Below are 14470 nucleotides of genomic sequence, written 5' to 3'. Positions count from 1 at the left end.
AACCACCGTGCCCAGCCAAGTCTTTTTTTTTTTTTTTTTTTTTTTATTGCTCTGAGAGGTGGTAGAATATTCTTGTGAAACCCTCAAATGATCAAGGAAAAGATGTATAGTAAATAAATAAGGGCGCTCTCTCTCTCTCTCTCAGTCAACAACAAAAAAATTAAACTATAATCCTTATTCTTCTTTGGGGAATTTTAAAACTGAGTCTGAAGGCAAACCCCAGAACTTAGGCCTATGGGGTTCCACACCATTCTGAGCAATGACAGCCCTGGAGCTTCCCAAGGTGGAATCATTAAAGCATGTCACTCATGTACTCTGGAGTCAGAAAACCTAGGTTTTCACCTCTGTCATATATTATGGAGATAATAATACCTGTTAACACCTATTTAAAAGGTTTTGTAAACATCAGATCATACAACATACATAAATGTCTTCTAAGCTATAAAAGTTTACAAAATAGTATCTAGTTTAGCATCACTCATTTGTTAATCACACCTCATACAAACTTCTAAAATTCCTGCTCCATCACCACTTCCTCCTTTGCTTAAAACCCAGTTGGGGTGAGCTCAGAGCTTTATGTAGCCCATTGGTCTGTCCTCTGGCCTTTGGGTAAGTATGAATTCAAATGATCCATGTGATCTTCCCTAAAGTAAAGCAAAATCCTTCCTCTCCCACTGTGGTCCCTGTTCAGACAGGTTTTAGAATGTGGCATAGAAGAAGCCTGACTAGAACTAAGGAACAAGAAAGTCATCAACATGGTGACTGGACACTTACACCCAATGCTAAAATTCATGATGCCTTTTCAAACAACACACAGGTGACCTATTTCATTACTGAGCCTACAACCCTTAAGTGAGATTTTAGACATCTACAAAGACAGTTTCTTACATACTGCTGGGAGGAACTTACAGAGACCAAAAGTGACACTGATTTGTCCCTGGACAGTAACTTTGGAAGATTCTAGTATCAATTAAGCAGGTGTGCAAGACAACACATGCAGCCCTCCAGAATGAGCACCTGCTTTAAACCTGACCAGATGGCCAGGCATGGTGGCTCACGCCTGTAATCCCAGCACTTTGGGAGGCCAAGGCAGGCAGATCACCTGAGGTCAGGAGTTCAAGACCAGCCAGACCAACATGGTGAAACCCCGTCTCTACTAAAAATACAAAATTAGCCGGGCATGGTGGCACATGCCTGTAATCCCAGCTACTCCGGAGGCTGAGACAGGAGTATCGCTTGAACCCAGGAGGCAGAGGTTGCAGTGAGCCAAGATTGCACCACTGTACCTCAGCCTGGGTGACAGAGTGAAACTCCATCTCAAAAAATAATAATAATAATAAAACCTGACCAGATAAACAAAGATGCTATAAACACAGAATGAGCTACTGTTGACTCATTACTGCCCTGCAGGGCCCTTCATTTGTAGCTCCCCTCCAAATTATAGGCAAAAAATTCATTTGAAATTTGACAAAGACAAATGCAGACATCTGATTTTCCCTAGAGATTCAAAGTAGTCAGCTTGGTTGAAAGCATATATTTCCCATTTGTGCATCAGGCCTGCAACTACGTTTGAGGTCCATTCAAGCCTGGAGAGGTTTTAACCAGCCCACAAAAATCTCACCAGCCTTTCTGTGTCACCGAGATTGATGTGTCCAATGCATTGGACCATCAGTTCCTTTAAAAATTCAGTTAGTTAGGCTGACACTTTTGCATACCTGTAGCTGAGTTGTCCGAGATGCAAGGTCCTTTGATGATTTCCTTGGCCACTGCATATGACATTGCTAAAAGTCAAATGCAAACTAATGTCCACAGCTTAAGGGTAAGTCTATGTGTGGTTTCTCTGTTACCTTCCTATCTTGTATTCCCCAAGCTGGTTTTGTCCCTGTTGAATTACAACCTATGCCTTCAGTTTGCAGCATGATTTACTGGAGGAGGGGCTGTGTGTATGTACATGTATGTGTGCATGTATGCATGTAGATGTGTGTAACGGGGCAGAAGGAATATGAGAGAGGAGTCAGAGTTTCTGATCACCATCCTCATTCCCCACTCCCACTGAGAACCCCTGCTTATAGTGACTCTGGTGTGAACAGGCCTGTATTTGGAGCCTGGCTTTGTAACTCATTGGCTGGTAAGCAAATCAGCTAACTTTGTAGACCTCCATCTCCTCTTCTACAAAATGTTGGTTGGAAATATGTACCTCAGTGATTGTTGGGAAGATTGGATGGGATCCTTGACAAGTGCCTTTACACATTTATACATATGGTGTTCAATACATCTTTACAGTTTTTTCAATGTATTTTCAGTACATTGTATTTCATGTACATTCATGTACATCAATGTATTTCATGTACATTCAGTACATTTCAGTGTATTTTTTCTGACTATAGAAATAAAAATATAATATGAAACAATACACAAAAAAACAAAGAATAACTAACCATCCAGTGATAATACCTTTAATATTTGATGTATATTCTCGCCATCTTTGTTCTGCCCATTTTTGCATAGTTAAAATCATACAGAACATAGGAATAATAATTATTTTTTGAGTACTTACAGTGTGCCAGGAACTGAACTCGATGCTTTACACATGCCATTTGATTAATTTCTAAAGTCCTACTTAATAGGTGTTAGTAACCCCATTTTATCGATTTTTTTTTTTCTTTTTTTTTTGAGATGGAGTCTTGCTCTCTCACCTAGGCTGGAGTGCAGCGGCGTGATCTCAGCTCACTGCAACCTCCGCCTCCTGGCCTCAAGCGATTCTCCTGCCTCAGCAGCTGGGATTATAGGCGCCCACCACCACACTCAGCTAATTTTTGTATTTTTAGTGGAGATGGGGTTTCATCATGTTGGTCAGGCTGGTCTTGAACTCCTGACCTCGTGATCTGCCCACCTTGGCCTCCCAAAGTGCTGGGACTACCAGTATGAGCCATTTTATAGATTCTTACCATCTTGAGAAGGGCTCTGTGCTTAGCCTGACTCCCTGGTCTCCCTGGTGTGAAATCGAAATGCTTTCCAGTATTAAGCCAATCTCATACTCAACACCAGCCAAATTAACCACATATTAACAGAACTCATATTAACAGAAGTCATATTAATGGAAGTCATATTAACAGAAGTCATATTAATAGAAGTAGAATGCATGGGTTTGCTCTTGGCTTTTCCCTCCCAAAAGACTCTTAGGTGAAATTCTGCCTTTAGCCGGAGTACGTACATAACTCTCGTGGAGGTGGGAATGATGGCTTCACAGAGATCATTTGGCCTCACTACTCTCAACCATCTCAAGACACTTCATTGACAGAACCAGTGTTTCTAAGTGTATTCTAATCTTCAGAATGAGCTCTTAACACGTACACACACATGCACACACGCACAAAGTTTGAGTCTGGCCAAGGGAATGTCCAGTTGGTGTGTTCGAGTTGTTTAGAATTGTGGGCAGCCCTGGAGGCCACATAGGATTTTCCAATTGAGATGTTCTGCTCTCTTTTTCTGATTCCTGGTTCGCTGCAGAACTTAGAGCTGCGTAACTGTGGTGTGGAGGGAGAAGGTATATATCAATTGAGTAGTATTACTGTCGTTAGGGTTGTGTGTTCAGGAATGCTGGAATGACCCAGATATTCCTCCTCTAGTGAGGTTCCCCCAAGGGGACATACCTCAAGGTGACAGCAAATGAGAAGTAGGCACACCACTTTCTTTTCAGCCAGGGCCCTTTCCTGCCAGCGTAGGGAGACTCTGGTAGACATGCTGGAGCGTGTGACTTAGGCTAAAAGCCTGAGTGAGGCCACTGACTCTTTCTAGACCTAAATCTGACCAGTGGGATACTTTACAGGTCAAAAGATGACTATGTTGCCAAGCCCGCCTTAAGTAACATTAGCTCCATTTATGTAGTGTTTGAAGTGGATCAGGGGTTTTACATGTACAAACTCATTTAACCCTCACAATAGTCCTGTGAGTCAAACACTATTATTATCCTCATTTTTAAATGAGGAAACTGAGGCACACACCAAGAATAAGATAGTTGTTATTCTCAACAAAGAGAGTTTGTGGATGGCATGGAGAGCTCCTGCCCACTGGTAAACATGGGCTAACACCCATTCTGACTTAATCAGAAGAAAACTAAGGTGGGGGTGGAGTCAGAGGGCAGGAGGGCAAACTTCTCCTCCCGCTCCGCTTGCTGGAATGACCAAAGCAAAACCATGATCACAGCCCACGATGCTGATGTCCTCATGCTGGTGGGCTGCCCTCGTGCCCTGAGGGATGCAAGGATGAGCGTGGTCCCATTAGATCCCAAGAGGCAGCAGAGGTGGCTTCTGAAAACTAAAATAAGTGAGTAGGCACCCACTCCACTCGCTCCCTTTCCCATGGCCCTGCTCTCCTCTCCTAGTTCCATTTGGCCCACCCAGCTTCTTGCCCAAGTCTCATTCTGAAGGCGCTGGCTCTCTCCATCAGGGTGAGGTCACCAGGCTTTGGGGTTACATGCATCTGCTTCAGGCCTGTCACTCACTAGTCCCTAGTGACCTTGGCAAGGTTAACCTCTGAGGGTCTCCATTTCCTCATCCTTAAAGTGGGAATAATCGTACTTGCCAGAGGGCTTAAGGGATGGCTGTTTGTAAAGCCCTTAGCACAGTGAAGCTTAGCCAGCTGCTGAAATGTTGCTGATGGCGCCTCAGCAGCCCTTCCAAGGGCACTTGTTTTCTAACTAAGGTCCCCTGAAAATCAAAGGCCATGGAGAATCCAATAATACTGATGGGAGAGTCCCAGGGTGCCAACGGGGTGATGTTGGGGGCAGGCCAATGTCCCGAAGTCTCTGATTCATTCAGCCACCTCTGCTCACCTGCTTACTTGATGTTGAAGACGAACCACAGTCCGGTGATAACAGAGCAGAGCTGGGAGCCAGACAGCTACTCCAAGGGGCTTTCTAATGATACATAGCAAAGCATTTTGAAAAAGAAATTCAATGGTATCTCATTCGAACATTTCAAAAAATTGAGGTATTAAAAACAAATGGTTCAGGTCTCTTCCAAATAGAATAACTGATCAATACCTGTTTTATATAGGAAGAGAGTGCTGATTCCAGGAGAGAGAGTTTAGGTCAAAACCCCTAGTTTTGGCACAGGAAAATGGCTTGGCAGAGTGGCTTATCAAACTATGATGTTGTGAAGACTCAGCGAGGGATCTTGTTAAGATGCAGACTCTAGGCTGGGCGTGGTGGTTCATACCTATAATCCCAGTACTTTGGGAGGCTGAGGTGAGCGGATCACTTGAGGTCAGGAGTTCTTGACCAGCCTGGCCATCATGGTGAAACCCTGTCTCTACTAAAAATACAAAAATTAACCCAGTGTGGTGGCGCACACCTGTAATCCCAGCTACTTGGGAGGCTAGACAGGAGGATTGCTTGAACCTGGGAGGCAGAGGTTGCAGTGATCATATCACTGTACTCCAGCCTGCGCTCCGGAGACAGACTCTGTCACCAAAAAAAAAAAAAAAAAAAAATGCAGATTCTGCTTCAGCAGGTCACATGTTATACCTGAGAGTCTGCATTTTTAACAAGCTTCCAAGACATGGTGCTGGTCCAGGGGCCACACTTTCCACATCAGTGTGGAAGAAAAAGCTACCTCTCTGCCCCGTGCTTATTTTGATCTAACAGGTCATTTGTTGCCGGCTCCTTCTCAGTGACACATAATCTCTCTTTGTACCTGTGTCCCTGTATTATCTTTCCTGTCCCCACGAGTGGCCTGAAAATGACCCCACAATTGGAAAAATCACCTGGCTGCCTCATGCAACCCTAACCCGAAGTTGTTTCAGGGAGAACATTAAGCCGCCTCCCAAGCTCGCCCTCTGCTGGTGAACAATGGTCATTTTTTTTGTCTAAACCCTCACCCAGCCTTTCTTGCTGCACAAATGCTCTTCTTTTTTTTCCTTCCAATTAATACAGACAGAAGAGTCGCATGACCTATTCCAGAATTTTATTGCACTGTTGTAGATTTTGGAGAGTGTTTCCACTCTGTTCCTTAAAGTACACCCCTCAGAGGAGGCAGATAAATGTTTGACCAACACTGTCTGGCAACTCACGATGTTTTGAGTTCTCCGTGTTGCCTAAACATCCTCTTCTTGACTGAACTTTGTTCTCATCCCACCCCACACACTTTCTACAGTGGTGGCAAGCCTTCATTTACTCACAGCTCGAATATGGCAAGGTCACGGGGAGTAATGGTTTCCTTTGATGCAGGATTGGAGGAGGATGCAAAGTAAGCATGTTCCAGAGACAAAAGAACATTTAAGAGAAGGATATGGAGATGGGAGACTCATGCCACAGATCATACCACCATCGCTTATTCATTAAAACATTTCTTCATCACCTACTGTGTGCAAGACTTGGGACTAGGAGCAAAGAATTCTTAATCCCTGCACACGGGGAACTTAAGCCTCATAGAGGAAATAAACGTAATAGTGAATCGTTAGTATCTACCGTATGCCAAGGAGCATACGTATATTACCTTATTTAATTTTATTTCATCCTCACAGCAATCCTATGATCATCCTCATTGTATGAATGAGAAAACTCAGATGAGAGGAGTTGAGTCAGACTTCTAGTTAATGAGGAAGTCAGTTGAACAATATGTAAGCCTGGCCCAGTGGCATGTGTGTGTGTAGCCCCAGCTACTCCGGAGGCTGAGGCAAGAGGATCACTTGAGTCCAGGAGTTCAAGACTGTATAGTGCACTATAATTATGCCTGTGAATAGCCATTGCATTCCAGCCTGGGCATCAGAGCGAAACCCCATCTCTTACAAAATAAAATAAAATACAAACTTTAAACAACAATTTGTTATTATCTCTCATGGTTCTGGAGGTTATGGGGCTCAGCGGGCTGGTTCTCACTTGGGGTTCCTTATGCAATTGCACTCAGAAAGTGGCTGGGGCTGAGGTCCATGTCTGGAGCCAGGGCTGGGATGTCTAAAACAGTTGGGGGCTGGTGGGCATCTCCATCCACATGGCCTCTCCACATGGCTAACTTAGCCTTCCTCTCAGACTGGCAGTCTCAGGATAGTTGGACGTCTTAGGTGGCAGCGGACTCCCCGCTGCAGCGAGTGTTCCACAAAACCAGACAGAAACTGCAGAATTTCTTGTGACCTGGACTCTAAAATCATGGACATTGTTTCCGCTATAGTCTGTTGGTCAAAACAGTTACAGGTCAGATTCAAGGTGTTTCTGTGTCTCAGTGGGAGAGTAGCTTACGAGTAAAGCGAGATAACGAATTGATGGAGCCCATCCTGGAGACAAGTCATGACACCAGGGTTTGACCCTAAGCAGCCTGACTCCAGACTCTGTGTGCTCAAGCATTATGCCCCACTCACCTGACACAGTACAGGCACAGCCACAGAATGCCACCTGTGGCTGTTATAAGATATCATGGTGGCTTCTAGGAGAAGTGATTAGCTCTGCCTCAGGTGGTCAGCAAAGGCTTCACATTAGAGGAAACACCCCCTCATACATACATACTCCTTTCTTCTCAGTGCAGAAGACAGTGGCTGCAGTGGGTGGCACATGTGCCCCTGCATCACGTGAGGTGGCCTAAAAGCTGAGGGCGAGAGGCAGCTCTGAGGCAGCGTGTGGAAGGGAACTGACCTAGAAGAGGGAGCTATGGAGTCCAGTCCTAATTGCACCACAGTGTAATGCTGGGACCTTGAGGGGAACCAGAAGGCCAAGAAAGGAAAAACCATGGCCCTGGGCCTTTCCAGAACATCAGCAGGGTGAGGTTTCTGACTGTGTTGTGCTCCACTCCCTTCTCCAGATTGGAGACCCTCACTTGGTGATCTGTATGGACTGCTCGGCGGACACCATGACCAACCGCCTTCTCCAAAGGAGCCAGAGCAGCCCGCCTGCGGACGACACCACCAAGACCATTGCCAAGCGCCTGGAAGCCTACTACCGAGCGTCCATCCCCGTGATCGCCTACTACGAGACAAAAACGCAGCTACACAAGGCAAGTCGCTTCACTTTCCCCTCTGAAATAAGCCGCTTACCTTTATTTATTTATTTTTTTTTATGAAAAGAGAAAAAGCTGAGAACATTTTAGTTAAGGGATCTAGGAATTAGAACTCTGTGCAGCTGCAGCACTGGGGCCTAAAGGCCGAGCGCAGTGACTCTTGCCTGTAATCCCAACACTGTGGGAGGTCAAGGCGGGTGTATTGCTTGAGCCCAGGAGTTCAAGACCAGCCTAAGCAACATAGCGAGACCTCGCCTCTGCAAAAAGTCAGCTGGGTATGGTGGCACATGCCTGTCATCCCAGCTACTCAAGAGGCTGAGGTGGGAGGATTGCTTGAGCCCCAGAGGTGGAGGCTGTAGGGAGCTGAGATTGTGCCACTACACTCCAGCCTGGGCAACAGAGCAAGACCCTGTCTCAAAGAAAACAACAACAACAACAAGAATTTGGACCAAAATATGAATCCCTTACTCTTCACTTTTGTTTCAATCAAAATTAAATATCTGTCATCATATAGACCATAAAAAGGTGGTCATATAATTTTCACAGATGACCTTATAGTTGCTGAAAACAACAACTTTTTACCAAAAAGAGAGAGAGAGGGAGACAGGAAGGAAAGAAGGGAGGGAGGGAGGGAGGAAGGCAGGCAGGCATGACTGAGATGTAGGCTCTGCCACTGACTCGACTGTGAGATGATTCACTAGAGCTAAGATTCAATCACTTTGAATTTCTATAATTTTACAACATTCACAATTGGCTCTTGGCTCCGTTGCCTCAATTTCTTGTGATAACCAACATTTTTAGAAGAGGCTGCATATGGGGCCAGGAGAGCAGGTAATTGTGTAAAACAATGAAGATAGTGTGAGGAAACGAGTGTATCTACCTACTGATCATGAGCTCTCTGCTGAGTCACCATCAATTTCATGAATTTGGGAAAACTGCCCAGTTCTCATCCTTCCACTCATCCCATAACTACGTATCAGGCACCCATAGTCCATCAATTGCACTAGTGGTTTGGATGCAAATAAATAAGATTCTTGGATCCTTGCAAAGCTTAGGGTTTCACTAGGAGAGAGAGACAAACGTGTGATCACACAACAAGATCAAAGCAAGCACAGAGTGTGTGGCAAGGGCCCTTTCCTCCAGTGTAAGGGGAAAGGAAAGGATCCAGGAAGGTGGCCTGAGGAGGACTCAGCTGAGTCTCTGAAGTGGGGGTGCACGCCACACCAGAGAAGCCCCAAGTGGAGAAGGTCAGGAAAACCAAGTAACTCCACGAGGCTGTGACATAAAGTGCCAAGGAAAAGAGGGATGAGAGATGGAGATGGAGAGGCAAGCAAGGACTAGATGAAGACGGATCATATGTGGGAGCAAATAATTGTCCTGTGAGTGATGGGAACTACCGAAGGGGCAGGAATAATCAGGATTTCAATCTAGAAAGCTCAATCCATCATCCTTATAGAGAATGGATGCAAGAAGGTAAGGCTAGGAGACCACTGAGAGGCTAGAACAGTATCCAGGAACAAATCCATAAGGATGACAGAGTGAGCTTTTGTCCAGGAACCAAATCCTGAGGACTCGAACCAGAGAAGAGGGTGTGGGATCTCTTGCTGTTCACAGGATAGGAGACATCGTCAATAAATAACAAACTTGTCTCTGAGGAAGATACATTACTGATTCCTTCGGGGGAAACCATTGATAATTCTTATCTTCTAACTCTGTTAATGGTCCACTTTCCGGAATCCTAAGAAACACTGGGTATAGAAGTCTGAAAGATGCCTCTCCATTTAACTCAGAGTGTCAAATACGTGGCATGAGAGCCATCATCCCCCCACTTCCGCATCCATGGCAGCCATTGCTAGTTTATGCCAGCACTGTTTCTCAGTAAACAGATGTGGCCTGAGAATGTTTGTCAACACAGCACTCCAGGCAGCTACTGTCTATTAATAGGACTTGATGTGCAACATGAGACTTATTTGTTGTGCTTTGTATTACCTCTGACTGCCACATTTTTTAAATAAAGACTTTGATCTTTAAAAACAGGGCCAAGTGCAGTGGCTCACACCTGTTATTCCAATGCTTTGGGAGGCCAAGACAGGAGGATTACTGGAGTCCAGGAGTTTCAAGATCAGCCTAGGCAACATTTCAAGACCATCTCTCCAAAAAATGCAAAAATTAGCTGGACGTGGTGGTATATCTCTGTGGTCTCAGCTACTTGGGAGACTGAAATGGGAGGATCACTTGAGCCTGGGAGGTCAAGGCTGTAGTTTGCCATGATCGCACCACTGCACTCCAGCCTGGGCAACAGAGCAAGACTGTCTCTCAAACAACAAAAAAAATAAAACAAACAAAAAGTGCATTATATAAGAGCAATGTCTTAAGAATTCAGGGCTGCAAAGGCCTTTCCAAAATTAGATTATCTAGTGATTTCCACCTTTTGAGCAGCCTGGAACATGCACAGAAGTTACCCAGGTAGAAAGATTTCTTCCATCTGGGCACGGTGGCTCACGCCTATAATCCCAGCAGTTTGGGAGGTCAAGGCAGGCTGATCACTTGAGGCCAGGAGTTCAAGACTAGCTTGGCCAATATGGTGAAACCCCATCTCTATTAAAAATACAAAAATTAGCCAGGCACGGTGGTGCATGCCTGTAATCCCAGCTACTTGGGAGGCTGAGGCAGGAGAATCACTTGAATCCAGGAGGCGGAGGTTGCAATGAGCTGAGATGGTGCCACTGCACGCCAGCCTGGGTGACAGAGAGAGTCCCTGTCTCAAAAAAAAAAAAAAAAAAAAGAAAAGAAAGCTATTTCTTCCACTATTAAGATTTGTAAAGGTGGGAAAATTCCTAATGCAGGATTTAACCACTTTTAGAGTTGGAAAATCCCTCTTAGCTCTCTGTTGTATTATTCCAACCTGAATTCTACAAACTCACAAATGACTGCTCATGAGTACAGGGTTGAGTTCTCAGACACATCTGATTTCTGGAATCTTCCTTAGAGCTTTCTAAGTTAATGGTGTCCAGAAGACCAGATTACAACACATTTAAAGATCTTCATTGGCTTTTATTCATGATTCTAGAACTGGGCAGACCTCAGGACCAGAAAAATGTTTGAAGAATTAGCCACATGGTCAAGCAATATTTATGTTTAGAAAACAGAAGAGAGGAACAGAGGTTAATTAGTTACAGCCTTACGTGAATCAGCTGGCCACCTACGACTGACTTAAGCTCAGCTGCTGTAACTACCAAAACTCAGCCATCTGTTACAGTGTGTACACCCAAGTTGTTTGTTTCCATTTAGCACGGATGACTCCACATTGGTTGGTTTGGTCTGTTGGGCCCAGAACAGGAGCCTAGTCCAAACCAATGGCCTCCTACAAATGTTATTTAATGGTGGAAAAGAGGTTTGCAGTCCCCTTTGGCTCATCTCTTCAACTTCCCCTGCATTTTGGAGATGCTGGCAGCTGGGTACGTGGTGAGGTAACATTATGATCCACTGCACAAATATGTAAAACCTCTCCAGCCCGGACTGCAGAGCAACATGAGCTCCAGCCTTCAGGACTCCCAGAGAGCCTCAGGGAGGCTGCTTCATCCCGCTGCCTCTGCCCAGGGCCATCCCCTACCCACACAGCTGCAAAGAGGAACAGTCCCCCCTACACACCTAGCATAGAGATAGTGTGTGCTGGGCCCGGGAAGCAGAGATTTGTCTGCAGGTACCCGTGGGGTTTGCCAGCAGCTAGGACGACAGAGGGAGGACTGCAGGAGAAGCAGGGGAAGGGATAGGATTGTTTGCCGCTGGAGAGGGAGAAAGCCGCTGGCCCGTTCTTTGTCTGGCCTCTGGGTGTTTGCCCAGTCCTCTTGTATCAGCTTAATATCCCTTGGTTTCTAAGTAACAGCTTGTGGCCTGCTCCTGTGATGCTGTTTGGACTGTTTGCCCCTCCTCCCTGTTGTTTTACTGGATCCGAGACAGGGCTGCTTACCCAGGAGGACCTCTGGGTCACTTAAGGAGCTTTCTTAAAACTAGGTGGGGCTGGTGAATGCACTTCAAGAAAGCAAGTGAGACGAATCAGCAGTTCTGTGAGATTTATTTAGGAATGAAAGCCACAGGGTGAGCCAACTCATGCAGCCCACAAATAGGCCAGAAGCACCCCCCTCAGGCCTCTACCCAGCAATGCTGACACTGAACCCATCAGCTGACACCCACATCCCCCGCCTCATGACAGTCAGCCCTGTGGCCACCAGCTAGCTAAAGAAAGTGCAACAAAGTTTCAAACAAAGAGAATTTTTAAAGCAAAGCAGAATGTATACAGCTACTCCCTTATTCGTTATGTCATCATAATGCCATCCTTGTAAAATAAAGTTAGAATTTCTTTTTTTTTTTTTTTTTTTTTTTTTGAGACGGAGTCTCGCTCTGTCGCCCAGGCTGGAGTGCGGTGGCTGGATCTCAGCTCACTGCAAGCTCCGCCTCCCGGATTTACGCCATTCTCCTGTCTCAGCCTCCCGAGTAGCTGGGACTACAGGCGCCCGCCACCTCGCTCGGTTAGTTTTTTGTATTTTTTTTAGTAGAGACGGGGTTTCACCGTGTTAGCCAGGATGGTCTCGATCTCCTGACCTCGTGATCCGCCCGTCTCGGCCTCCCAAAGTGCTGGGATTACAGGCTTGAGCCACCGCGCCCGGCCTAAAGTTAGAATTTCTTATAACATGCCCACGGGAGATGGAAGCATACATGATACAGGTGTACCCCTTTCTGCCTGTTTTCCTCCCTCTCAGAAAGCAGAGCTTTGCCCTACCTCCAAGAAAGAATTCGAACAGAACTTTCCTCCATTCCATCCCCCACCTCCCTGCACTGGGGCCAGGCAGCGTTCATCAGTCATGGCACTTCCTACCAAGTCTGAACGCTGCCTCAGAAACTTGCTCAACACAGCAGGATGGACCATCACCCCCAAGTGACTAGAGTTAGCCTATAAGAAGAAGTTTTCTTTCACCTTAGCGAGATAATTTATTATGGCATAAATGACTGAAATGTAGCATTTGGGGATGAAAAGCACAGTTACTAGCCAAAGACCCACTGGGGGGTGGGGGGCGGAATATGGGCCTGTGCACCAGAAAGCCCCAGGCACACTTTCGTCAACTTTGGTGAGTCGTTTCACTGCTTCACCTCTCAGTTCTTCTTCCTAAAGTGGATAGAACACGATCTACTAGAATTTACCAAGTATATTATTATAAAAGTAACACATACTTGCTTTATAAAATATAGAAAACTGGTCAGGTGTGGTGGCACATGTCTATAATCACAGCAGTTTAAAAAACCAAGGCAAGTGTGGGTCACTGGAGCCTAGGAGTCCTTTTTTTTTTATTTTTTATGAGAAGAGTCTCTGTCACCCAGGCTGGAGTGTGATGGCGTAATCTTGGCTCACTACAACCTCCGCCTCCCGGGTTCAAGCCATTCTCCTGCCTCAGCCGCATAAGTAGCTGGGACTACAGGCACCCACCACCATGCCTGGCTAATTTTTTGTATTTTTAGTAGAGACGGGGTTTCACTGTGTTGGCCAGGCTGGTCTCGAACTCCTGACCTCGTGATCCGCCCGCCTTGGCCTCCCAAAGTGCTGGGATTACAGGTGTGAGCCACCGCGCCCAGCCAGGAGCCTAGGAGTACTTGACTATCCTGGGCAACGTGGCAAAACCCATTTCTACAAAAATACAAAAGTTAACCGGGCATGGTGGAGCACGTCTGTGGTCACAGCCACTCAGGGGACTAAGGTGGGAGGATCATTTGAGCCCAGGAGATCGAGGCTGCAGGGAACCAAGATGGTGCCACTGCACTCGCCTGGCAAGATCCTGTTTCCAAAAAAAGAGAAAAGAAAGAAAATATAGAAAACTGGGTAGTCCCACCACTCAGAGGCAAACATTTTGGAGCGTTTCCACCACACCTTTTTGCTGTGAATTTTAAAAACTTGATTGTTATTGTAGGTAATACTGAGCCAGACTCCGTGGTTGTAGGTAACAGGTGCCAACTCTGCTGGCCTAACCTGAAACGCAGAACTTTTATAAGGTTAGAAGACTCAAGACTGAGGCACAGAAAGCTCCAGAGGGCGTGTGGGATCAGGTCTAAAAAGCTCCCAGTGCTCCCCACTGCTTCACAAACGCCTTTCTAAGCCAGGGTTTTTTTTTCTTTCTCTGGCCTACAAGCCAGAAGATGCTCACCTGACAGCTTTCGCATTTGTACGTTACCACGGCACTGTGATTCCCAGTTCCAGATTCCTGAGAGAAATGATGTGGTCGGCCTTGCTTTGCTCAGGGTCTTCTTGGCCCTCTTAGCTCTAGACAGGCAGCTGGGGTCACGGGGGAGCTTTTTCCTGTGTTCTGTACTTTACTGAGTGCATATGGTATGTTTGGGACCCGACACTTGGTGCTGTGGACACAGCAGTCAACGTGACAAAGCCCCTCACTGAAAAGAGAAAAACAGGCCAGGCATGGTGGCTCACACCTGTA

General features: G+C 46.0%; 1 protein-coding gene across 2 annotated transcripts in view; it reads left to right on the top strand.

The window, feature by feature from the left end:
• AK5 (adenylate kinase 5) overlaps positions 1-14470 on the top strand; it is a 279140-nt gene that overhangs the window by 247619 nt on the left and 17051 nt on the right. For both annotated transcript variants that reach the window (XM_023209150.1, XM_023209155.1), the window contains exon 13: positions 7794-7985. In XM_023209150.1, the coding sequence (XP_023064918.1) occupies positions 7794-7985 (192 nt within the window). The remainder of the gene's footprint in view (positions 1-7793; positions 7986-14470) is intronic.

The sequence above is a fragment of the Piliocolobus tephrosceles genome, chromosome 1, assembly GCF_002776525.5.
Source record: "Piliocolobus tephrosceles isolate RC106 chromosome 1, ASM277652v3, whole genome shotgun sequence".
Lineage (NCBI taxonomy): Eukaryota > Metazoa > Chordata > Mammalia > Primates > Cercopithecidae > Piliocolobus > Piliocolobus tephrosceles.
This window is presented reverse-complemented; position numbering and strand designations above follow the sequence as displayed.